Source organism: Piliocolobus tephrosceles, chromosome 4 (assembly GCF_002776525.5).
Source record: "Piliocolobus tephrosceles isolate RC106 chromosome 4, ASM277652v3, whole genome shotgun sequence".
NCBI lineage: Eukaryota > Metazoa > Chordata > Mammalia > Primates > Cercopithecidae > Piliocolobus > Piliocolobus tephrosceles.
Window position 1 is genome coordinate 120,404,416 of NC_045437.1, and position 26,491 is coordinate 120,430,906.

Consider the following 26,491-nt stretch of genomic DNA (forward strand, 5'->3'; position numbering starts at 1 on the left):
AAGCAGGCATGAGAAGCCCCAGGTTGTAACAGAATCCAATTCTCTGGGTGCTGCCTACTGACCTTAGGCAACCCAAAGGTGTTCGGTGTAGACCAAACCCCAGCAATCATCAAAACAGGACTTTTTGGCCTGTTGAGGAGACTAGAAGGTGAACTAGGCAACACATCTTCAAATGGGGCTTGCAGCAGGGACATAGAGGCCACCAGGGACAGGCTGGGGTGGATAAAGGCTACCAAGACTCAGGATATTCTGCACACTAAGGCGTCCCAGAGACAATATAGGGTAGTGCCTAAGAGTCAGGCTCCCCACCCAGCTGTCTGGGTTTGGATCCCAGCCATACGTTACTAAGTATGTGGTCTTGGGTCACTTCACGCCTCTGTGCCTCCGTTTCTTCATCTGGGTGATAATCGTATCTACCTCCTAGGGCTGCTCTCAAGACTTAGGAAGTTAATTCTTATCATGTCTATAACACTGTCCCAGACACCATCAGGGCTCGAGAAATTTGAGCTACCATCATCATTCTTTCTCCTGTCTTACTCTGCCCCAGGGACTCGGCCTGTAAATGAGCATCCACTCCAAGGTTTTCAGATGGCTCTACTTCTGAAACCTGTGCTGTCATGCACTTACCCAGTATTAATTTCCTTCTCAAATGGGTCCTCAGCCTCCTTCTGGACCCCTCCCCTGCACAGCTCCCTGCTCGCTGTCAGATCCAGAGGTGGGACTTTGCTCCCATCCTCTCTTGCTGCTGCCTGACAAAGCTACTCACCACCTTTGGGCCTCATCTGAAAAGCCTGAGAATTCCTCCAAGAAAAGCCACCACTTTGGAGCCAGTGACAAGATCCAAGAGCTCAACTATGAGCCTGCTGGACCTCAGACCCCTCTTTTCCTAACTCTTTGGCATTAGGTTTGGTCTTTACTAGAGTGACCAGGCTTGGGTGGTCGTGCTATCTCTTTCTAAAGGTGGAGAAAGGAGTTACGACACTCCACTATTCAGATCCATGAGGAAGACCAGGCCAACTTTTTTAACATGCTGGTAGCCCAGGGTTGGGCACCTAAGGAACCAGAGTCATGGAGATTCTTGAAGAATCTTCTCATAGATGAGGTGGGGAAACTTGGCATTGGGCAAGGGCATCACCAGGCTCCTTCACATCACTGCAATCCCTGGGCCTTCCTTCCTTCCAGGGAGCTTCCCGCCCAGTCCTGGGCCCAGGAGAGTCAGCCAACAGAATCAGGCAACAAGGCTTACTCGAACCAAGAAAACATTTTTTATTGTCAGTAAGAAACAGCAACTCTTCAAGATGATTGGCTAGAAAAGAAACTGGTTGGTTGTATTAAAAAATGTAAAGTACAAAACTGTTAATCTAAAATAAAATTAAAAAGAATATTTAAAAGGCTTTCCTTTAAGTTCTGGGACTCTATAAATGAAATAATAACAGTTTCTTACCCCTAAGAAACTGGGTTATGAAAGCTGTGCCTAGGATGTTGGGGAGAGCACACTGGGAGAAGGCATTCTTGCTAGTTCCTTGCGTTCGGGAATCTACATTGAGGCTTCCTCATCCACCATGATCACAGCCCCAGGGGATGCTGGGCTTGTAGCACTCAAGCTCTGGGACCTGATTGGCTCCTCTGTCTCCTCTAAGTGAGGACAACTGATGGGGAGAGTCTCCCACTCTCTGAGGCTTCGGTGTTCCACCCATGGCTCTCCTCTTCCAGAAACTCCCCTCCCTGGCTCTCCCATGCAGCCCTAGTCAGCAGCAGCTCACAGGTCCGTGGACAGCGAGTCTGGGATCTGTTTGCCTTCTTCAGCTGATTTGCTGGCCAGCTTTTGAGAGAAGAGAATAAACAAGCACAAAACCAAGATGGGATTATCAGATTAAGCACCAAAATGGAGCTTCCCAGTCCTAATCACAAGGGCCCCAACACTGACCCCTGCCCAAAACCCAGTGAATGTGAACTGCTATGACCTTGGCTTTGGCCGGAAAGGCAGTGGTAGACAGTAGAGTGAGCCCAGGTTCACTAGCCACGTGGACTTGGGCACATCACTTACCAAACTCCGTGAGCCTCCCATATAAAATCCTAAGAGTGGGAGCTCAAATGGCACCATGCTTGGGAAGTGCTAAGCACGGTGCCTGACTCATTGTGTGCTCACGGTACACTTGAGATATTTGTAGTAGCAGAGTCCCGATTTCATATTACCTTGAGGATCAGATATGTTATGGGACCTTCTTGATCTTGAGGAAAGGCCAACAAGTAACAATAGGAGATGGGACTTTACAGTCCCATCTTACAGAATCAGTGCTTGGAAACTAATGTTCAATTTGTAGGATTTTGTGATATAGGTTGAATAGAAAAGTGCTGCAGCACTAAGGGGCAGTTTAGGTGAGGGCAGGCCACTTACTGCTTCTGAGGTCCCAGGGCCCTGCACATGCCTAGCTGGGGTCAATCCTGGTCAGAGGAGCTGCCTGGGGCCCCAGAGGAGAACCGCCCTCTGGGCATTGCTGCACAGTGTCCCAGAACTCAGGGCCTCCGGACTAGGCCTCCCTAGGAATGACCACATATGCACACACATGCACACACGACCCCCCATTTTCTTTTCTCTGCATTGCTGTCTTCCCTTTTTCCTCCCAACGTCTTCCTTTCCTTCCACCCTCAGTGTCCTCACCATTGTCTTGAAGAACTGATTGACCTTCTTCCGTGTGAGTGTCTTCTTGTCACCATCTGAGAGTTGGAGGAAGGTCTGGCTGAGGCGGGGGGATGTGTTGGCCTCGTCCAACCCAGGGATGCCTGCCACTGAGAGTGTCAGGGCTGGAAGGAGAGTAGAGCTGGGGCATGAATGGGTGGGTGGAGGAGGGGCAGTGCCTTGGGGGAGGTAGACAGGGGGAGGGCTGGGAGACAGAGCCAGCATCCAGGGATTACACATGGTATGTGCCAAGCAGGAGGCAGGAAGCCTATTTCCTGCCGTGCCAGGGGGCAGTGAAGCTGTCCTCTTGCAGTGAAGGTTGCCCACCCTACAGACAAGGGTTCAACCTCCTGGCTCCTGGTCAAAACCTTGCCCCAAAGCCCTGACATCCCCAGGAAACACAAAGCCTTCTGCTCCAAGGTAGGGGACAGTGTGAGCTTACTCTTCCTCCAGCTCCCAATACCAACACCCTGGATTTCTCTCCCCATTGCAGGAGACAGTGGGAAGAGAGTCTCAGACCCACGTGTCACCTGGTGGAGGGGCCAGATGGCCTAGTGGTTACAGCCCCAGTTTGGAGTCACAGAGACATGAAAAATTAGTTACCCTCTGACTGCTGCTTTTGACATTGGCCAAATGGGAGAAAAAGCCCAGACCACCTGCGTGTTGTGAGACCTGCGGAGAAGATACCAGCGAAATGGCTTAGGCCAAATGTTGCAGCCGTGTTTAGGCTATCCTGGGTGGGGTGGCAGGGCAGTGGGCAGGTGCTTGGTTCCAGGGAAGAGGGCCTGGGTCTGAACTCAGCCTCTGCCATTTGCTGGTTGGTGACAGGCAAGAGACTGATGTTCTCGGTGCCCCAGTTTCCTCATCCATACAATGGGGTGGATGACATGAACTACTTCCCGGGTATGTGCAGTGGTGTAAATGAGATAATGAAGGAGTAGCGGTTGGCGCAGCGCCTGGCACCCCAAACATTCAGGAACCAGCAAGCGTCTTCACCATGATCGGCCTGCTGAGTTCCACAGGGCAGCACTGGCCCTGTCTTCTTCCCTTCTGACCTGGCCCTTACCACACAGAGCCAGGCGCATAGCAGCAAATGCCAAGGACTTCTGCATGCCAGATGGAGTGCTCTCAGGCATGCCATGTCCCCTGTCATGTCCCCTGTTAGGGCCTCAGATTCTCTTCTGTGAGTTAGGACCATCAGCTGTGCTCTAACCTCCTCACTGGACAGTGCGTGACGAGGATGGCAGATAGGGAGCATCTGTGCACCCAACACTCTGCAGCTATAAGATGTGGTAGCCATTTTTGTAAAGCCACAAAGAGTCTTCCAGGTCCATAAAGAAGCCACAGGTCTTAGGGACATACCAAGGGCAAACTTCTGGCCCCTGGGGAGGCCTGGCTAACTGAGAACAAGGGGCCACCTAGTGTGACAAATGGATACCCAGTGAATTCTGAGGGCCCAAGAGACAGCAGGCCTCTCCCCTGTCCCTGCTGGAGCTTGCTGGGATGGTGTCACTGCTAGGAAGTGGTGGGTGTGGGGAGAGATTAGAGGGTGGGGGGCTGTGAGTACAGCCTCTAACTCCAGGATGCCTGGCCCACTTTGTTGTGTAGACACAGTTCCCATCCATCCTCCACCCACAAGGCTGGTGGTCTGCACTATCTCTAGTCCTTCATGCTGGTGGCAGCAGGGGGCATACCTGGGATGGTAGGCATGGACTGGCTGGCAAAGCTCATTTGAGAGAGGACAGATGCCTTGAGGGGGATGGCCGCATGCTCCGAGAGGTTGGTGTCACTCATGAACTCGTGCTTTCTGGAAAGCTGGAGGAATACACCACACACACACACAAATACACACACATACCAAAAAAAATAAAAATAAAAAAATAAAAAACAGAGAGAGAGGCTTAGCATGAGGCAGATCTGGGCCCTGAAAGATCAGGGATGAGGGCGTGGCATGGTTTCTATGAAGCTGGCTCCTAGTTCATTTACTCTGTTTTATACCATTCCATGCCAGTCTGCCATGTATGGTTTCACAGGTTGCACACTACATAACTACGGGGTGGAGGGGGTGGCATTCATTTAGACTATCATGTGAACGGTGTCCCCTAGAATTGAGAAACACAGAAGATATTTCCATTCTTATCCATCCAGGCAAGAGTAGCCTGTGAGGCCCACTGAGAAGTTTCTGGAGGGCCTTTCCTTCACCAAGGTATCTTGGTTGGCCCCTTGCTCTTTCATCTGGCACCCCTCCCTTGCCAGGGCAGTTAATCCATCTCCCCCTCCCAGGCTCCCAGAAAGCTTTTGACAAACTCTTTTCCAAGGGGAAACTAAGAGGGCTGTCTGACACCAAGTCTCATTTTTAAAAGGTTATTAGTTTACAAGACCAAAACTCTCAAAGCCAGGACAGTGAGATTTCATCTCTGAATCCCCACCCGGACTCCTGGCTCACAGGAGGGGCTTGCAGGGGTCTGAGATGTCAGTGGTTAGAAAAGGCCTGGGGCTGGGGCCTATAGAAGCTCAATACCAAGTGGGCTGCTCTCCCCTTTGGTAGGAGAACAGGGGCTTCTCCCCCGCCTGGAAAAGCCCTGTGTGATGGTGGAAAGGACACACACAGGCTCTGAAGTGAAGGTCAAGGTTCAACTCCCAGCTCTGTCATGTCCCAGCCACCCCAGCTGCCTGAGCAGTAAACACTTCACCTCTCAGCTCCTCAGGTGCCGCCTCTGCAATACCCATAGCACCGCAGAAGCGGGCCTCGGGGATCCCGTATCTGGAAGTCCTGGGTTTTGTGCCCAGCATGCAGTGGAGATTTGCTAACAGCACTGGAGAGGCAACCTGCCTCAGCCGCTCACCCGCTTCAGGTCCGACTCGGCAGCTGCTTTCTCGTCCGCAAACACTACGCTGCTTCTCTTCGTCCTCTTCTTGGACCTCCGCAGCTTGACCTCAGGCAGGGTGCTCCCCGGGGAGATTGGCTCCTCCTGCTCCACTCTCGGAGTCTTGGGTGGTGCTAATTCCAGGTCAAAGCTGAAAGGCCAGAGGGGCAGCAATAGAAACTGCAGTTAGAGCTTCAGTGGAACTGCCTTGCAAGGACCCAGGAAGCTGAAGGGGACCTTCGGGCTGCCTCAGCTGCCACTACAGGGTCTGGAGTAGATCAGCAAATCTGGCAGAGGATTTGGGGAGCAACTTGCTCAATCCACAAACACTTAAATGTAATGAGTAAAGTTCACTTTATTTTATTCATGGTAAAATGAAATGGAAAGAAGTGAGCCATAGCAAAGAAACTGGCGGTGAGGAGAGAAGACTGGTTGAAAGCATGAATGCGGATTCAAATCCAGGCCTGGCCAGTTCTTAGCTGAATGAATAACTTTGGGTAAACCCCTCAACCTCTTCCAACCATCATTTCCTTTTCAGTAGATGGGGGTCTTCGCAGAGACCTTGCAGAGTGGCCATGAGATGAGGTTGGAGGAACCCCTGGCACATTCTTGGCATATGGTAAGTGCTGGGTAGCTCATAGTGTCTATGATTAGAACAGATGAGTTGGGCAGGGTGAATGGTGGCCCCTAGAATTGTGAAACACAGAAGACGTTTCCATCCTTTTCCCTCTGGGCAAGAGTAGCCTCTGAAGCCCGCTGGGAAGTTTCTGGAGGGTCCAGCAATGATGGCCAGAGGGCTCCAGGAAGGTGGAAGGGGGCAAAGGAGGGAAGACCCCTGACAGAGGGGTGGGTAGGTGGTGCAGGAGGAGGAGCTCTGCAACGGGGACATCGCATTGTGATTGGGAGGAGCTTCCTTGAAAGGGAACAGATCCGGGTGAGAGGTGACAATATTCCAGAAGGATGCAGACTTGGTGAAGAGCTCTGGCTGGCTGACAGAGATCACTGGACTAGAAGCCTGGGGGCTGCAGGTGAGTCCTGCTGGGCCTCAGGAAAGCTGCCTTGCCTCTCTGAGCCTCTGCTAATCCCCTACAAATGATACGAACCATGAGCCTCCTAGGGTAGTTGTGAGGCTCCAGATGGGAAAAGGCTTTTAAACTGAAAGGAGGAAGGGGAATGTAGAAGGGATGTTGCTGGTGAAGAGAGAGAAGGAGAAGAGATTGAGCCAGGCAGGCAGGGGTGCAGGGGACTCCCTGAGGTGCAGGGACTGACCTCTCTGAGGTGGGCTTGCTAGGGGTGCTGCAGTCAGAATTCATGGAAGTCAGAGAGATGATGGACATCTGTCTGTATGAGCGCAGCATAGACCTGGGGCGGCCCACTCTCCTGTCGTCAAAGTCAGGCTGTGGTGGGAGAACAGGGTGGTTAGCAGCTGTAGCCTGGGGAAGGTGGCCCCAACCTTCCTGTCACCTTCTCCCTCCACCTGGGCAGGGCAGAGTTGTGGGGCTGAGTGGAGCATCAACACAAAAGTTCCTGGCTGGCTGAGGCTAGGGGTTCTTGTAGAATAAAGAATGTGGCTGACCTTTACTCCTGGTTCCTGGAAGGCAATATCTAAATCTTTGGCATTTCCTATGTGATAGGAGTATCTTTGTTATTATTCATGGCGGCCCCCCTGACCATACTTGATTTTATGCTAATAAGATGGCTCCCGATGGCCAGAAAGACCAGCTCTATGATTATAGGGCTGGGACTTTGAGCCATATAATACCAGCTCAACCTCCAGGGAGTGGACAGGCCCAGAGACTGATTTCCATCACATGGCCAATGGTTCAATCTATCATGACTGCATAATGAAACTCCAATAAAAACTCTGGACATGAGGCGCCAGTGAACTTCTCTGGCTGGTAATCATACATCAGTGTGCCAGAAGGGGGACGCATCTGGAATACATGAAAACTTCATGTTTGGGACCCTCCTGGACCTCACTCTGTGTCTCTTTATCTGGCTGGTCTTGATTTGTATCATAAACTGAAGTTGTAATATCATGCTTTCCTGAGTTCTGTGAATTATTCTAGTGAATTGTGAAACCTGATAGGGTAGTGGGAATCCCCCGATTTGTAACCAGTTAGGCAGAAGTGTGGGTGGCCTGGGTCCCTGAAGCTTATGGTTGGTGTTTGAAGTGGGAAGTGTCTAAGACTGTGCTTCTAACCTGTGAAATGTGATCTAACTCCAGGGAGTCAGCATCAGAATTGCATTGCAGGGACTTCATGTAGGGAGTATTGAAAGTGACAACCTGTCTCACGGAAAAACATCTTTGAATCAGAGACCTGAGTGTGCCTCTAGGCTCTTCCAGTAACTCACTGTTCTTCTCCAGGTCTCAGTTTTACCATCTGTAAAACGGGAAGGCTGGACCAGATGGTTTTAAAGGAATTGCATGGCCTTGACATTTTATAACACCAGTTAATAAGGAAAAGGATGAAGAAGCACCCTGTAAGCACCAGGCTCACGGTCTCTTTAGGCCAAGGAGCTCAGTGGCCAAAACTACTGGCCTTGAACTAACACAGCCAGATGCAAATTCTGCCGCACACTCATTTGCCACATAGCCTCTGGCAAGTTACCTGACCTTCTGAACCTCAGAAGAAATACAAGCGGTTAAAAATCATTCCTGCCGCTCAGGCTTGTGGTGAGGATTAAATGACCTAGTAGAGGTCAAGTGCTTGAATCAGGCCAGGCATATAGTAGATGCTGCATCAATGTAGCTTTCATTATTATTACACAGTCCCTTGAGAAGTTGGTATCTGCACAATCCAGTTGTAACTGGAGTTTGTCTGGGGGTTATTTTTGCTGGACCAAGTTTCCAGCAGGGTTCCCCTGGATGGGATCCAGCAATGCTGGCTATCACCATCTTCTTTGGAAGCAGCTTCCTTTGCTGGGACCCTTCCAACTTCAGCCTCCAGCATCCTTCCCTGCCCCACCCTGCCCAATCCCACTCCTCCAAGCCATAGGAACCACCCATACCATCTCTCGGACACCGTACTCCTTCTCCACCTTCATTTTCAGGTTCTTGAAACATTCCTCCATCCGGTCATGGAAGGGTCGCAGGTTATCCGACACCCTTTTCTCATGGATCTTAATCCCAGCTCCCAAGAAGGGGATCTGGAGAGAAAGTGATAAAGAATGAGCCAGAGGCTGGCTGATGGGCCTCAGCCTGGCACACAGCCCATCAAGGCAGCTGCAGTCAAGTCTGCCTGTGAAGAATTCGTCAAGGGCTTCAGGGTCCTCAGAAACCTGCACACAGGGTCTCCAGCCATGGGAAACGGGGAAAGTTGCAAACAAATGGTTTGCTCTGGAAAGGGGAGAAAGACCCTCAGCTTCCATTGCCTCATAGGAGGGTTGGATTCTCCCGTTCCCCAAGAGAGGCCACATGCTTGGGAAAATGGCCCCCTTAAAGAATCTACCTGGTGGCAAAGTGTGGGGATCAGAGCAGGGGAATCTCTGTTGCATTGATTTAAAAACTTGTGTAAGATGTTCTTGGCAATACTAAAGTGAAACGATGAATGTCAGAAGCTGGGAGATAGAGGAAAGCAAGAGCTGAGAGAAAACAGAGGAGGGGGCATAGCCTCATCTTACCACATGAAGCCAATTGCACTTTATACAGGTGCTGAAGAAGGATATAAATGTGCTAATATCATAAAGTGAACCCACCAGTAGGGAGCTTTGAAAAGTGATGTAAAAGCCTTAGGAAGATGAGGGAAGAGGAGAGGATTGATGTGAGGGAGTTGGAGTCTTATTTGTCCCCATAGGAGGTCAGTGGACACCGTCTAAGTGGCAGCTATGTTAAGGGAGAGTAGCAGAGCCATGGTGGGCACTGTTAGAAAGAGAAGCTGAGAACTTTAGTTGTGTGGTCTCAGGGAAACATTACCAGGGGAGCAAATGGGTAGACTATGAATTATTTGGGGAAAAATTGCTTTCATGATGGTGACATAAAGATATTTCTGCTTACTTCTGTTGGAGGTCCCCCAGAAATGACAAGGTGAAGGAGAAACTGAAATCTTTAGTGAAACTTGAAGACACTCATAAACCTGCCCCACAATGTGTGCAGGTGCCAGGAGGTGGGAGGACATAACTGACCTTCCAGAGCAGAGGAGGGAGGTGGTGATAAGAAGAAGCCAATCTGCCTCCATGAAGCCAGGAGGGCCTCAGGAGGCACCAGGCACTACAGAGAAGGTGGGTGAGCTGAGGGGCCAAACACAGAGGAATGTGTTGAAGTTCTTTATCAGGAGCAGTTAGATTTTCTGACTGCCTTACCCTGCAGCCAAGTGTTCTATTTTCCCATTTTCTCAAGAAGGAGGAGCTTATCATCTAGAACAATTAGAACAAGGAGCTCTGGGCTTAGGGGCATCAGGCACAACAGAAGGCAGAATGAAGAGCCAGACTGCAAATAAGGAGTTGAAGAGAAAGTCTGCATTTGGATCATGAGACCTCCACTTTCCAATTCCCAAATGGCCAGCAGTATAGCAGCTGGGACTATCTTTCTATAGAACAAGCTTGAAGGGTCTGACTCTGGAGAATGTGAACGGTCCCATGTAGAGAGAGAGGCATTTGTGGGTCATTCCATTAGCACACAGCAATGCTACCCAGTTGCCAAGGCTCTCTCTCGTGTACACAGATGGGAATAGAATGCCAAGCATCACCAGACATTGGAGGAAAGTCTCCAATATGAAAGACAGAGACCAGACTGACAGGGAAGAAACAAATAAGGAAGAAAATAAGGAAAGAATAAAGGAAGAAAAAACAGAATGAATTTGGAAGAAACAGAATAAAGAGAGCCTACGAAAACATGTTTTTCTAAAAAATTTAACTAATATATAGGAACAGAAAAGATCCTCCATTCATGAAGAAGACAAAGATTTTATATAAAAAAGAATGCTAATGGAAAAACTACATATAAAAAGTAGTGAGATAAAGTTGTAAATGGAGATACATTTATGGCTTTAGTTTTACATATTAGAAAAGACAGAAAATAAATTAGCTAAGCATCCATCTCAAGATATTAGTAAAAGAACAGCGAACTAAATTCAAAGGGAGAAAATGAATGAAAATAATAAAGTTAAGAGTAGACATGAATAAAAATAGAAAACAAATTTACAACAGAGAGGATCAACAGCGCCAAAATTTGTTTCTTTGAAAAGACACAACATTAATAAACTCCTAAGAAGACAAATCAAGAAAATACAAGCTACTAATAACCAATATTAGGATTGAAAAACATAACTATAAGACGTACAAACGTTATAAAAGATCATGAGTGTATTATGAAAAGTTAACAAACAGAAAATAACATTTAAAAACAATACCATTTACAATAGAATTTAAAATATCAAATACCTAAGAGCAGATCTAATAAGATATATGAAAGAAAAAATATGTGAAAACCACAAAATTTTGCTGAGAAAAATTAAAGAATTATATAAATGGAGAGATATTCCATGTTCATGGATGAGAAGATAGCCATTCTCTCCAATTTAATCTAATATTTAATGTACACTTAATCCAAATCTCAATGTGTTTTAGAGAAGTATGTAAACATTGGCAAGGTTATTTTAAAATTTATAGAGAGATACAAAGGACTTAGAAGAGGCAAGACACACTTGATGAAAAGCAACAGTTGGGGTATACTTACTATTAGATTTCAAGACTCAAGACGGTGTGGTACTGGTATAAGCATGGACATAGACCAATGGATCAGAATAGAAAGTCCAGAATAGACAAATACATATATGGTCAATTTTGGGGGTCAAAAGTGGGGGAAAATAGTCTTTTCAATACATGGTGATGAAGAAATTAGAAATCTGTGTAAGAAAATAATCTGCCTCTTACTTTACATCAGTCAAAATGGATCATATACCTAAATGTATAAGATAAAACAATAAAAACTCATAATGAAACATAGAAGAATATCTTCATGATCTTGGGGTAGTTGCGGTTTCTTAAAGTGGACACAAAAGCACTAATCATTAAAAAATATGATAAATTAAACCTGACCAAAATTACAGCTGCTGTTCATCAAAATACCTCATTAAGAAAGCAAACAGACAAGCCAGACTAAGAGAAGATATTTGCAATACACATATTTGACAGAAGACACATATCTAGAATACATGTAAACTCCTATAAATCAATAATAAAAAGACAACTCAATTAATAACATAAGTAAAAGATCTGAAAAAGTATTTCACAAAAGGGTAATCCAATTAGCAGTAAGCATACGAAAAGGTGCTAAACATCATTGCTCACGAAGGAAATGCAAATTAAAACTAAACTGAGATATCATTACACATCCACCAGAAGGACTAGAATTTAAAAAGACTCCCAGTATCAAGTGTCAGGGAGAATGTGGATCAACTGACTTAGAAGTTGTGTGGGAGTGAAAATTGATTTAGCCACTTTGAAAAACTGCTTCTTGTGTCCAGTAAGGTTAAATGTGCATGGCCCAGCAAATCCACTACTACATGTATACTGAAGGAATTGAGTGCTTAGGTCCACCAAAAGGCATAAACATGAATGTTCATAGCAACTTTATTCATAATACACAAACACCCGAAAAAACGCAAATGTCCAACAGAATAAATAAATTGACATATTATTGGTAATTTAGATACACATACAATAGACGACACTTAGAAACAAAAAAAGTCAAACCTCTAGTATGTGCAACAACCCAGAGGAATCTCAAAGGCATTATGTTGAGCAAAAGAAGCTACAGATACAGTAGTACATACTGTACTGTATAATACAATTTATAAGAGGTTCAGGAACAGGTAAAATAACCTAACCTATAGTGATAGAAGATTGGCAGTACCTACTAAAGCTGAATATCCTTATATGCTATGACAAAACAAGTCAATGCATAGGTATATACCCAACAAAAACTTTGCATATGTGTACCAAAAAGACACACGCAAGGAAGTTCAGAATAGCATTACTTGTAATAGCCCCAAACTGAAATAAACCCAACTCTCTATTAGTAGAAAAATAAGAAATACATTTTGGTATAGTTACATAAGCCAGCTGTATGGACCACTACATAGCAATGAAAATGAATGTGAATCATAACTATGTACAACAAAATGAATGACTTTCACAAACATAACATTGGGCAAAATAAGTTAGATATGAAAGACTGTATATTATGTGATTCTGTTTACATGTAGGTCAAAATTAAGCAAATCTAAACTACAGTGTTTAAGAATGAGTGTTTGGGTGGTAAAGTATTTTTTTTAAAGCAAGGAAATGATTACTATAAAAGCAGAACAGTGCTCACTCTGGGAAGGAGGCATAAGAATAGGGTTAGGGGAGCTAGCAGAATTCTATTTCATCTGGATGGTGGTCAAATGGATGTATGTTTTTGATAAATAAGTGGGTTATATATTTTTATGTGCACTTTTCTGTACATAATATTTCACAACAAAAGCTTTAAAAGAGCACACTATAGACATCTTTTTATTCCAAAAAATAGAAAGTCTTCACAAAGAAAAGAAATGAACAAGCTATCGATCCTGAAATCTTCAAAACATTGAACACCAAATATACTTTGAAGGCTTCAGCATTTGCTAGAGGTACAAATACATTCACTCCCCTTGAAATCTAACCTTCTTGTGTTTTAAGTAAATTCAAAGTGTATTTGGCTTTGCAAAACCAAGATCCAATTTAGAATTAAGCTCCAAGTGAGCAGGAAGCAGGCCCAATTTTGTCCATCATTATCTCTGTTGCCTAGGACTATGCCTAGGACACAATAGAGGCTCAATAAATGTAAGCTGCAAGAACAAACGGAATGACACAGGTAGGGAAGAACTAATCTGTTGCGTGTGATAATGTTAAAAGACTGCCTTTGCTATGAGCAGAGCTGCATCTTTTGCATGCCCGTGCCCATAGTTAGGGTGCCTGGGCTCTGGGTGGGAGGGATATGGCTCAGGTCAACCTCATTTGGGGGTTAGGTGGGCCTCTGTATAGGTGGTCCCAGGATCAGCGGGTGGTGCTAAGGAGAAGGCAGCCACTAGGGGGCGGTGTCTGAAGGCGCCTAGCTAATGGCTGTCAGAAGCTGTCACATTTAACAGAGTACACGCATTCAAAGTCTTCCGGCTTTGTTGGTAATGTCCCTCTAGTAAGCTCAAAGACAGTAGTAGAATTTTCTTAGAAGGTACAGCTTGGTATTTGCTGTGCTGTGAAGCTGAAGTTCATTTGGGTACAGCAAACACAGCATGGAGAAGCTGTTTCCAGATGTGAAGAGGTCCCCACCAGGGCAATGGTACGGATTCAGAGTGACATCCAACAGCTAAGCAAATCTGTGTGACATGTTAGCCTTCCCTGAGGCCTCCCAGCAATATCTGAGGATGGGAACGAATCAAAGCCTGGCCTTCCTGCTTCCCAGGTTGGGGGTGCTAAGGGAGAACATCATTATTTGAATAATAAAGGGCATCATGACCGCAGAAGGCTGGGGACCTTGGGGATATTTGGGCTTCACAGGTGGCACAAGGTAAAAAGAAAGAGAAAATTCCAGACAGACACACAACATGCATTCGGGAAAAGCGCGTCTGTGCAGTGCTTGGTGTTTCATTTTTAAAGCCCCACTTTGCATAAATTGGCAGAGGCAGAGAAGGACCTGAATTAGGAATTCTTATTTTAAGAAAAGAGGCTGCACCCAATGCTTCTCATTCCCTGATTTCCCTAGAGTAACAAAAACTCCCAACCACAAAAGCTTGCTTTTCTTTGCACAGTGACTGGCAAGAAGAAAGCGAGGGAGGGCAGGCAGCTGCAAGCTGTTCCACCTGCCCCTGCACCCACTGCTCACCTCCTGCCAGCTCCTGCCCTCTGGAGCCCACCCCTGTGTTCTGCTGGGTGGTTTGCTGAGAGCCCAGAGTGGGCACATGTCTGAGGAGGGGGCTGCTGTGGGCCTGGAGGGGAAGCCTAGCCTTGGGTAAGCCCCTATGAGAGGGATCTAGCTGACTGTTGCTTCTGCAGGGAGAGGGAGAACAAGAGAGAAGAGGAAGAGAAGCCAAGAGAGGAGTAAGATGTGCAGGGGTGGGGGGCAAAAGACAGAGAGGCAAGGAATAGAAGTGCAGGCTTCTAAGAGAGAGAGGGAAAGAAAGAGACATGTGCACGGAGAGAAAGAGAGAAAGGAGGAAAGACAGCGTCCACAGGAAGAAGAGGGATGCAAACAGAGAATGGAAGGAGAGGCAGATGAGTGGCCAGCCCGAGACAGCAGGGTGGTGCCTTCTAAGCTCATGGGCTGAGCAGCAGCTTGTGCAGGATGTAGACCCTTTGACACAACCAAGCACACAAAGGCCTCGCTCATTTTCAAAATCTGATACCCATCTGAGCATTATTGCAACAAACTGGGTCAGCTTTAAAAGGAGGAGAAGTGGGAGTAGGGGCTCAAGTCTTCTATTATCAGATGGGCCTGTGCTGGGTGTCGGGGGAAGGTGCTGGTTTGGAGTGTGGGGGCCTGGTGTTCATTTTCATCCCGCTGTGAAAAGCCATCCCCTGAATTCAACATCAAATAAGATCATCTTAGCACCATCCAGCATAGCATTGCTGCCTCGCACCATGCAACACCCAAGAGTGCAGTGCCCCAAATCTCTGTTCCAGGATGAACTGCTCAGGTGTGATACAGAGTTGGAAGAGGGGTTGAAAAGCAAGGGACAGGAGGGCATGTGAATTTAGGCTGCCTCAGCCAGAGCCTAGCTTGGGGCAAGTGAACCATGGTGGGGGGAGAGGAAGGAGGGCAGGATGCTCCCCCCGCCAGCTCTGCTTTACCTGCCATGCAATCAGGTCCTTGAGGTGGGTCAGCTTGTCGTGGTCCTCAGGGTGGTCCCTGACGTACTCCTCAGTGAAGAAGGCCTGGGGAGGACAGACAGGAGGTCAGGGTTTCCTGTTCATTTGGCATTTCACAGCCAATCTCTTTGCCACTGGGAGAGGATTCAATTTGAGAGGGGCAAGGATGAGGTCACAGGCATGTAGATGGAACACGAGTGAGAGGTCTGGAGAGACCGACAATGTTTTATCTGCTTTGAGGTTCAGATCAGTACCCAGTGGGAATGGGCTGCAAACTCTGGGGAAGTCATTCTCAAAGTCAGATTCCTGAGCCAGTAGTAGCAGCAGTACTTTGGAACTTGTTAGAGATGCAAATTCTCTAGTCCCAGCCCAGACAGCCTGGATCAGAAACTCTGGGGGTGGGGTGAGGACCTGTGTGTCAGGAAGCACTGTAGGAGATTCTGATGCTCCTTTCAAGTTTGAGAACATTGCTCTGTGGAAAATAATTCAGTAAGGAATCTCACTGGGTGGGTGTTCCAGCTCACCTCATGGCCTCCCTCTTTGCAAGTGACCCTGGCAGTCCCTTTCTGGGGCTCATGTCCTTAGTGTGTGCACATGTATAAACAGACATATCCTATCACTGCTCAAGGTTGCACAAAGGGTTACCAATGATGACTGCATGGGTATCAGAGGGTAGCTGGAAGGATTGATTAGGTGACTGGAATTATTGTCCCTGAATTACACTATAGTGTGGTATTCTTAGTTTTACATCAATTGATAACACAGGAAAGATAATAGGGAATTCGTCAACAGATTTGTTAGAATGAGGAGTTCATTTTCCCTTCAGTGTCTGCTAGGTGAAAACCAAGTAAGAACTTTCTATTCTATTTCAATGCCAAGAAAAGCTATGTCTCCTTACTGAGAAATGGGTATTTTCCTTCCAGTGGATAATGTGACTCATATAAGTGATGCTATTTCCCTTTTTGCCATGAACACCAGGAAGCTCAAAAATAAAATCTGTGGCTCAAACGTGTGGGGCTTTCTGGAGGGAACTTATGACTTTGATATCTAGACTATAGCTCTCTTCTTGGAGGTGATCTTTTAGTTTGTATGTCTTTTCACAAATTCTGAGTTTCATTTCTTTTCATTTGTACACATCATTTCACATCCTCTGTGGAAGAGGTGGGTTTATACAACTGGCATGTACTTTTATGGTCTGGCTCACACTCATCCCAGAGCCTTTCCTTAATAGAGCCACCTGAATCTGCCCAGTGAGATAAGGGGCCCTTATGACCCCTGCCCCTTCCTGCCCCTTCCTGCCCCAGCACAGGGTGTGGAAAGGAGGGTGGGAGGGAGACAGGAGCTCAGCTAAGACATGAGGCTGTAGAAACATGAGGGCCAACCAAGCTGAGGGTCCCTTTGGGGACAAGGACAGCCAAAGTAGGATAAGTGACATGTAGCTGCATCTGCCCCCTGGGTCCTCCCACCATTGCTCTGTTCACTGAGCTCCCGTGGACTTGGAGCACAGAAATCCTCACCTTCTCATACTTGGCGAAGCCTCCCATGACAGCAGGGTCCACAATCCCGTTCAGGAGCATGGAGAGTGGGTTGATGGGAAGAGTCTCATCACTCTGATACTGGTTTATCATCATCAGGATCTTCTCATTGGCCGTGGACATGGTTTCTATGGCATTCTCCAGAGGACTAATTGTGGTCTGTTGAAAATGAGATCACCAGGAAGAAAAGGCCTTAGTTAAGTCACTTTAAAGACAGGTATTACTGGTATTGATTTCACTTGGGGTGGGAATTCAAATGAGGCAATGCTCCCTAAGGGGCTATAACAGAATCTTGTAATTACTGAGCTCTGGAGGCTGTCTGCTCTCTGGGGAGAGACAGGCTGGCTTTCTGCTTAGTGACAAAGGGATTTCTTTGGGGAGGCAGAAGCAGGAAGTATCAGGTACTTGCTGAGGCTTCAGATGCTGAATGTGCCCCAGAGAAGGTCTTCTCTTCTTATTATCTGGGTGAAACACGTGCCAATTCAACCCTTTCAGTACTGGTTGGGCAGATACTATGTGTGAGTTATTGGCTAGAGAGATTAGAGCAGCTTGCGATGTGGGCACCCAGCCTGGCACATAGTAGGTCCTAAGACTGTTGTTAGATGGGTCACTGTTCCAAGGTAGATTCACTTCAGTTGGGAAAATTAAGCCGAACACCTCTCCAACACCTCTTGGAAGGCAGAATAAACAGAGTGCCATCCAAAGCTAACTGGCAAAAAGTACAGTTTGCAAGAGCATGAGATCTGGAGTAGAAACCTAAAGTAGAGGTCGGCAAACATTTTCTGTAAAAGGGCCAGATAGTAAATATTTTAGGATTTGCAGGCCAGATGGTGTCTGCTGCAACTACTCAACTCTGTTATTGTAGGGCAAAAGCACCTACAGGCAGTATGTAAATGAATGAGAATGCTGTTCCAATAAAACTGCAGAAATAGGTGATGGGTGGAATTTGGTCCATGGCCCATAGTTTGCTGACCCATGAACTAAACTGAAACAAACTAAATAAAAATCTTAAATTTGCTAAGACTTGTTTTGTGGTCTAACACATGATCATTACTGAAGAGTGTTCCATGTGTGCCTCAGAAAAATGTGTATGCTGTTGCTGTGGGGTAGATTGTTCTATATATGTCTGTTAGGTCCATTGCGCTCCAAAATGTAGTTTCAGTTCAATGTTTTCTTATTGTTTTTCTGGCTAAACGGTCAGTCCAATGTTGAAAAGTTGAAAAGGATATTGAAATACCCTACCATCATTATGTCTCCCTCCAGATCTCCTAATGCCTACTTTATATATTTCAGTGCTCCAACATTGGTTGTGTATGTGTTTACAATTTTTATATCCTCTTGATGAACTGACCCCTTTGTCACTATAAAATGACCTTGTCTTTTTTTTTTTCTTACAGTTTTTCACTTAAAGTCTATTTTGTCTGAAATAAATATAGCTGCCCCTACACTCTTTTTAAAAGTTTTCATTTGCATGGAATATATTTTTCCATCCCTTCACTCTCAGTCTATGAGTGTCTTTAAAGGTGAGGTAAGTCTCTTGTAGGCAACATATCAGATAGTTTGGCTCTGTATCCCCACCCAAATCTCATCTTGTAGCTTCCATAATTCTCACGTGTTGTGGGAGGGACCTAGTGGGAGATGATTGAATCATGGGGGTGGGTCTTTCCCAGGCTGTTCTTGTGATAGTGAATGGGTCTCATGAGATCTCATGGTTTTAAAAAAAAAGGGAATTTCCCTGCACAAGCTCTCTCTTTGCCTGCTGCCATCCACAAAAGATGGGACGTGCTCATCCCTGCCTTCCTCCATAGTTGTGAGGCCTCCCCAGCCATGTAGAACTGTAAGTCCAATAGACGTCTTTTTTTTGTAAGTTGCCTAGTCTCAGGTGTGCCTTCATCAGCAATGTGAAAATGGACTAATATACAATATCATTAGGTTTTGTTGTTGTTGTTGTTCACTCTGTGCCTTTTGATTATTGAATTTAATCCATTTACATTCAGTCATTATTGATAGGTAAGGACTTACTAATGCCATTCTGTTCATTGTTTTCTGGTTGTTTTATAGATTCTTTGTTCTTTTTTTCCTTTATTACATTCTTCCTTTGTGATTTGATGGCTTTCTGTAGTGATATGCTGTGGGTCTTTTATGTTTTGTACAATCTATTATAGGCTTTTGCTTTGTAGTTACCCTGAGGTTTACATAAAACATACATATAACTGGCTATTTAAAGCTGATTAACAACTTAATTTTGATCATATACACAAACTTCAATTTTACTCCCTCTCCTCCCATGTTTTATGTTTCAGATGTCACAATTTACATGAAAAATAATTTGTATCTTTAACAAACTATTAGAGATTTAGTTGTCCTTTTATATATTTTTTGCCTTTAAATCTTTATACTAGATAATCGATTTGCCCACCATCATTAAAGTATTAGCATGCTTTGGATTTGACAATGTACATATTTTTTAGCAGCAAGTTTTATATTTTCATGTTTTCACATTCCTAACTAGCATCCTCTTCCTTCAACTTGAAGAACTACCTTTAGTATTTCTTGTAAGGCAGGTCTAATAATGATTAACTCAGCGTTTGTCTGAGAAAGACTTTTGGGTCTCTTTCGATTTATCTTATGTGTTGTCCTTTGGATTTTCTGGTTCTAGATTTCTATTTTCTTTCCTAGATTTGGGAAGTTTTCTGTCATTTCTTTGGATATGTTCTCTGTTCGTTTCTCCCTCTCTCTTATTTTAGTACCTCAATAATGCGTATGTTGTTACCCTTGATGGTGTCCCATAATTCTCTTACACCAGCCTCGTTCTTTTTCATTCTCTTTTGTTTTTGCTCCTCAGGTTATATGATTTCCAGTGATTTGTCTTCAAGTTCACTAATCCTTTCTTCTGCTTGATCTAGTCTGCTACTGAACCCTTCTATGGCATTTTTCAGTTCAGTTATAATATTCCTAAGCTCTATGATTTCTGTTTGGTACACTTTATGCTTTTTCTTTGTTAGAATTCTTGGTTTGTTCTTGCACTGCTCTCCTGTCCTTGGTGAGAATCTTCATGAGCATTATTTGGATTCCCTGCTGAATAAATCACATGTCTTGACTCCACACATTTCGGTTGCTGGAGATTTATCTTGTTCCTTTACTTGGAATATATTGCCCTGTTTCTTCATTTTCCTTTGGTTTCTGTGTTGGTTTCTCTGCATTAAATAAGACAGTTCTCTCTCCCAGTCTTGTCAGACTGGCCTTGTGTAGAAGAAGGATCTGACCAATCCATCCAATCTGAAATGTTAGGGTTCCTCTCAAATCTCTGTTTGCCCAGACTGCTGTCTCTGTTTTTGGTAGACCCCTATTGCTTAGAATGTGCCACTTCCTGTCAGTACCCTGAGACAGATAAGGCAGGGGCTAGACTCTCTAGATGTAGCTGAAAAGGTTGGAGTATTAAATGTGTGTTCCAGTTCCTTCCATCTTCATTGTGAAGCTGAGCATGGGTGATTAGCTCTCACCCTCCCTAAGCTGGGGAGAGAATCTATGGCAAGTGCCTATACTCAGGTTCAGGCTGCACCCTCTGATTCTGGGGATATAGTTGTTGAAATTGGACTCATTGTATATCCACCCCTTTTTGTGTGGTCTAGGGCCACTCAGGAAGACAAAATCCCATTGACTCCCAGAGCTACATCGTTAAGAGGACAGTCCCTTGAGTGGGAACTCTAGTGTGGCACTTGGTATGTGGCCAAACTCCTTGCAGGAAGAATGGATTGACCTGGATTTATCACTGGGTTGAGACAGAGGAAAGGCTTATAAAGTGCCAACCTCTGGCTCTGGCTATTGGAGAACGATTATTTGTTTGCCCTATTAGCTTCCTGATGCAAGATTGTTAGATGCCAGGCCATCAAGTAGCCACTGGAAGTATGTGCCCCTTCCAGAAAGAAAATGGGAGCTGTTCATTTCTGCCCATTTTCTGCACTGCTCCAAGGGGATGTAACCCCTGGAAGTGTCTGTGTACCCATTTAAAACCATCTCTTTGTTCTGTGATCTAGGGAGACTTGCATACACTTGCTCCCTTCTGTTCCCAGAGCTAAGAGGTTTAGATGGAATCCTTTTAGAGAGAGCTCTAAAAGTTGGGACACTGAATGCATAGCATAAACCTCATCTAGGGGGGAATAGGGGGTTGCAATTTTTTAAGCCTTTTCTTTGCACCACTCTCAGGGAATGAAGCCCTGGAAGTACTTTCATGCCGGTATAAAACTGCTGCTTTTTTTTTTTTCCTCCTGTGGTCTTTGGAGACATGCATATGCCAGTCCCCTCTGCTCCCAGAGCTAGGGTGTTTAGGATACAGCCCTTGGGTGGAAGCTGTAAAAGTTGGGAAACTCGATGTGTGGACAAACTCCTTCCAGGAGGGATTCATAAACCTGTAGTTGTTGCTGGGGTGAGCCAGGAGGGAAGGCTTGAGAAGTGACAGCCTGCTTCTCAGGCTGCCAGTGGGTTAATATGTGTTTGCCCCTTAACTCCTCAGTGGAAGTTATGTAGAAGCCAGGCTGCCATGTAGCCACTGGAAGAGTGTGTCATAAATGCCTTCCAGGGAGAAGCAGGGGATTCCATTTATAAAAGACTCTTGACTACAATCTTCTCAGGGGATGGAATGCCTGAAAGTTCATGTGCACCCATATAAAACCACTGATTTTTTCCTGTGGTCTAAAGAGACTTGCATGTGTCTAACTCTGCACAGTCTCAGAGTTGGTAAGTTGAAAGCCAACCAATGAAGAAATTCCAAATTAGAATGGTATATGTGAGGTCCAAGCCCTCCTGGGGAACCTTAGAATTAGGGTAGTATATGTGAGATCCAACCCCTCCTCTCTACAGGGAAAGAAGATAAGTATTGGGAATTTCTTTCTCCATTTTATGGCACAGTGTCAGCGCAGGGTGCATGCCTGAGTGTGCCTCAGCTTTTCGTATCGATTCATTGTGGATGTTTACTCAGTGCCTGGTAGGTAGAAGTCCCTCACTTCATCTCTGAGTTTCTCTCAGAGGGAATTGATCCATGAGTAGATGCTTATCTGGTGCATTTGGGGGTGGAGGGAGAGCCAGGAGCTTCCTAGTCTGCTATGTTGCTAATTGTCTTCTTGGTCATCCTTTTAAACAGTTTCTGTGAAATTATAGCCTCCTCACTCCCTTACCCTGTGTCTGGATATTTTTGAAGATGGCTGATCTCTGCAGTGAGATCAGAGATCAGATCTCTGCCCTGGGAAATGACTGACTGACTCTCTCTCTTTCTTTCTCTCTGTCTCTCATATACACACACACATAGATACACATACACATGCATGCCCACACACCCTACACCTGCACATGCACACACACACATAACGTTAATTGAAGGAGAACGCTGTCCGACTGGGCTGCAGCCATAGTCCTCCGAAGTGAAACCTATGGTCTAGTATCTGTCAAGTACACAGACCAACTCTGTGGGGCTCTGAGGGGCCAAGGTGTAGACTGAGTTGTAAGGAAAATCTATCACCACTGCTTGGATTGAGCCCAGCGCCACACCTGCATTTGAACAATAGCCTGCCATATCTGAAAGACTCAGGCTTTAAGACGAGTCCTTAAAAATGGAAAGAGCTATTGACTGGCTTTCCTCCTTGCTTTTGAAACTATTTTTAGATTCCCAAAGTGTTATCCTCATTATAGCCATTAGGAACAGAGAATGAGAATGAAAATAATGTTGGTTTCTCACCTATGGGCATTTGTGTAAACCAAATATGTAACTTTCAGATCATTACAGGAGTTATATAGTTGGTGGGAGGCCTAGATTTCAGAAGCTAAACCCACGGTTTAGCTAATAACAGGAATAAAAGTAATGATCATGATAATGAAGATGACTTCACTGATCGATTGCCTCCCGTGTGCCAGCCCATGCTGGCCACGTTACACCCATGCTCATTTCATTGCCCCAGCAATAAGTTAAGTCACTTACCCCTGAGCCCCGGGGCAGAGCTGCAAAGAGAACTCAGGTATTTCTGATTCCAAAGGCGGGCTTCCTCCACTACATGTGAATCAAGCTTTGATACTACACTTGCCATCAACGGGCTGTTGGGACTTAGTCTAGCTCTCAAATCTCTGGTCTTTTCCCTAAGCTGAGCCTCGGTTTCTCTATCAACATAGTAACCCCTGCCAGGCTTGCTGTGAAGGGAAAATGAATTATTAGGGGAGGGTGCTTTGGAAAAAAATGTAAAAGTGTGCGTGGATGGGTGAGGGAACATAAGATGAAAGAGAAAGTGATCTTGATCCCTGGCAACTAGGTGGCATTTCATTTATTTATTTGTTTAAATAAACAAATATTTTTGTTTGCTTATTTTTTAGAGAGAATCTTGCTATGTTGCCTGGGCTGGAGTGCAATGGCATGATATCGGCTCACTGCAACCTCCGCCTCCTGGGTTCAAGCGATTCTTCTGCCTCAGCCTCCTGAGTAGTTGGGATTACAGGCACATGCCACCATGCCCAGCTAATTTTTGTATTTTTAGTAGAGATAGGGTTTCACCATGTTGGTCAGGCTGGTCTTGAACTCTTGACCTTGTGATCCGCCCACCTGGGCCTCCCAAAGTGCTGGGATTGCAGGCATAAGCCACCGCGCCCTGCCCAGCATTTCATATTTTTCAAAGCCATTTTACCAATATCGGCTTCTTAAGTCTAGCCAGGAATCCTATGAGCTGCACAGGACAGGTGCTCTCATGACCTCTGAGTTCTGCCACAATTGCTTTGGCAGTTCACGTCCCATTGTGGGCCTCATTTTCTCATATACAAAATAACGCAGGTAGACAAGAACCAGGAAGAATCAGGACAAAAAACTTGGAGAACTACAAGCCAAACCAGGTGGCGGAGGTCTGTCACTTAGCTAGCACATTGATTCTAACCTTTAAAAATGTAATTCAACAGAGATAGAGGAGAGGGCTGTTGCTACTGCACTTTGCCACAGCCCTTACTAGGCTATGAAGGTATTCGAGTTTATAGCTTTTGGACTAAAGGACACCTAAGGTCCCTTTAAGCTCTAAAGTTCCATCATTTTGCAATTCCTATTTATAGATGACTAAAACTAAGGCCAGAGATATACAGTCCTTATCTAACATATATAACTCATTAGTGACCAAGTTGAATTTGGATCTCAGACCCCTAGATCAGGGCTCCTTGTAAAAACTCCATTTCTCAGGGCCAAGAACAAGAAAAAAATAAAACCCCAATAAGCAGAACTTATACTTGAAGCTCATCAGAAAATGCCTCTCTATATAAACATTACTGTAGTCATGACAATTTATGGAGGAAATAACTGAGAACAAGATAAAATTCATATAACACCAAAACAATCTTTGGAAATGAAGTCACTTACGAGACCATTAAACTTTTGTATCTGAGACACCCTGAAATTCCTGCTAACTCATCTGAGAGAGGCCATTAAAGATAAATTCACTCTGGCCAACTTTTTGAAGGTTTCCCCAGTGCCTTCTATGAAAAGGCATCAGGATAAAAGAAACAAGCCAAAATCTTGACTATTTCTTTCCTAACTTCAAAACGCTGAGTTTATAAAATAAGGTAACCAGTTTAGACATTATGGGTGTCTGCATATTGATTGACTGATTAATTTATGTAAGTATTCTTTACTTAGCATCAGTTGTGGGCCAGGGACTAATCTTAGCACTTGGAGGTATGGCAGAAAATAAAATAGACAAAATACCTGTCTTCTTGGAATTTATATTCTAGTGCAGCTTATGGTCTAATGTTATATTAATATTCTCTTAATACTAAAAATAAACAAGAAAATTATGTAGTCTATTAGGAGATAAGTGCTTTGGGCTGACACACAGCAGCTGAGGGAATGGGAAGTACAGGGATGGGCTCTCTCAGTTTGTTACAGTTTGGCAGGAATGACTACAGAAGAGACGCCTTGCTGAGCACCACCAGGTGACAGGGCTCAGTCAGGGCTAAGGGCAGAGGCTACAGATTGGTAGAAAGTTTCTGATTCCTTACCTCCTAAATAGGGCTAATAATAGTATGCACCTCACGGGGGCCTATGAGAATTAAATGAGATATTGCTATAAACCTCTGACACAGCACCTGGGGCATTTGTTAAAACTTATCACGTGCCATGAAGCAAGGGCACAGACACTTCCTTCCTTTTGGGGGTACTACTTGCTGGGGTGGGCTTCTTTTTCTTTTTCTTAAGGATAAAAAGATAAAGAGTTCAAGCCAGGTACCTGACAGGGGAGGTTAAAGTCATACCTTATCTCTTTTACTAACCTTGAACAATGCACTAATTAACTCTGCCTCTCAGTTCCCACATCTGTAAAATGGGAAGAATAATAATATCTACCTCACAGGGTTGCTGAGGGGTTGAAATGAGATCATGCATATGAACAGTTGAGCCCATACTCACAACAATTTTTTTGCTCTCACCATCATTGTTATACTTTTCCAAGGTCTAAGTCATGCCTATAAAAAGGAGGCGAAAGGGCCCCTGAGCTGCTGGGTTCACTGAAAAGAGAGGGTCATTAAGGGTAGAAGTGAAATGGTCTGATACAATAGCCTGATACGATAGCCTGAAAACGCAAGTCAGACCACGTCCCTCCTCTGCTCGTGGCTCTGTGTCACTCAGTGGGAAATTCAAAGTCCTTATGGTGGTCTACAAGGTCCTACGTGATCTGGTATCAGATGACTGCTAGTCACCCTCACTTGTTCTGGTCTGGACACAAGCATACTCTGGCCCCAAGACCTTTGCACTTGCTGTCCCCTCTGCTGGAATGTCTCTCTCTTCAATGTCAGCGTGGACCCCTTCCTCATTTTCTCCAGGCCTCTCCTCAACAGCCAATATAGAGGGAAGCATTCTCTGACTACCCTACTTAAAATAGCAATCCCTCATCCATCACCTTTCTGCTTTAATTGTTTCCATCACAGTTACCATCATCTGTCATATAGTTACTTTGACTTTTTAGTCCTCTTTCCCACTAGAATGGAAGCTCCATTGCAGAATCTCTAGGTCTTAAAACAGTGCCTAACATGTTAGGTGCACATTAAGTATTTTCTGAATGAATAAATAAATAAATAAGACATCCTAAATATGTCCACTTATAAAGTTTCCTCACAACCACACTGACCATTCCTCTGTATCTTGGGGACTGCAAGATCTTTAGCTGTCTGAGGACATGGAGACCCTAAGCTGTGCTGAGAAGCAAAATAGGTGTTTATCTGCACAAGGGAGTTCAAACATTTGGATTCTAGCCAAATGATTTCTCTCTTCTGAGCCTCAGTTTGTCCAACTATAAAATGGGTTCATACTGGGCTACTGCACAGGTGCCCCCAAGCGGGTACTGTGATGAGAGAAGTATGAGGGGGGATGGAGATGATTGTGTTCCAGGCCCTCTGCGACACCCCACCCGCCCAACAGAAGCTCCCCATTCACCAGCTTTATTACTGGAGCCCATGGAAAGTTTCATTTGCAGGGAACAAAAAGGTTATCTGACACTTAAAAAAAAAATCTGAAAGGCATTATTCTGAATGCTGTCTGCATGGGAATTCTGGGACTCACACAGCAGCTT

The 26,491-nt window shown here is 45.1% G+C and overlaps 1 protein-coding gene across 5 annotated transcripts in view; it reads right to left on the minus strand.

The window, feature by feature from the left end:
• Positions 1-1,246: 1,246 nt before the first annotated feature.
• DOCK2 (dedicator of cytokinesis 2) overlaps positions 1,247-26,491 on the minus strand; it is a 433,784-nt gene continuing 408,539 nt past the window's right edge. For 2 of the 5 annotated variants that reach the window (XM_023218912.1, XM_023218916.1), the window contains 9 exons: positions 16,893-17,069; positions 15,358-15,441; positions 8,560-8,697; positions 6,817-6,944; positions 5,527-5,698; positions 4,375-4,495; positions 3,284-3,352; positions 2,663-2,805; positions 1,247-1,822 (listed from right to left, as the gene is read on the minus strand). In XM_023218912.1, the coding sequence (XP_023074680.1) occupies positions 1,760-1,822; positions 2,663-2,805; positions 3,284-3,352; positions 4,375-4,495; positions 5,527-5,698; positions 6,817-6,944; positions 8,560-8,697; positions 15,358-15,441; positions 16,893-17,069 (1,095 nt within the window). In that variant the 3' untranslated portion in view covers positions 1,247-1,759. The remainder of the gene's footprint in view (positions 1,823-2,662; positions 2,806-3,283; positions 3,353-4,374; positions 4,496-5,526; positions 5,699-6,816; positions 6,945-8,559; positions 8,698-15,357; positions 15,442-16,892; positions 17,070-26,491) is intronic. The other 3 variants (XM_023218914.1, XM_023218913.2, XM_023218917.1) reach the window with 3 other exon arrangements.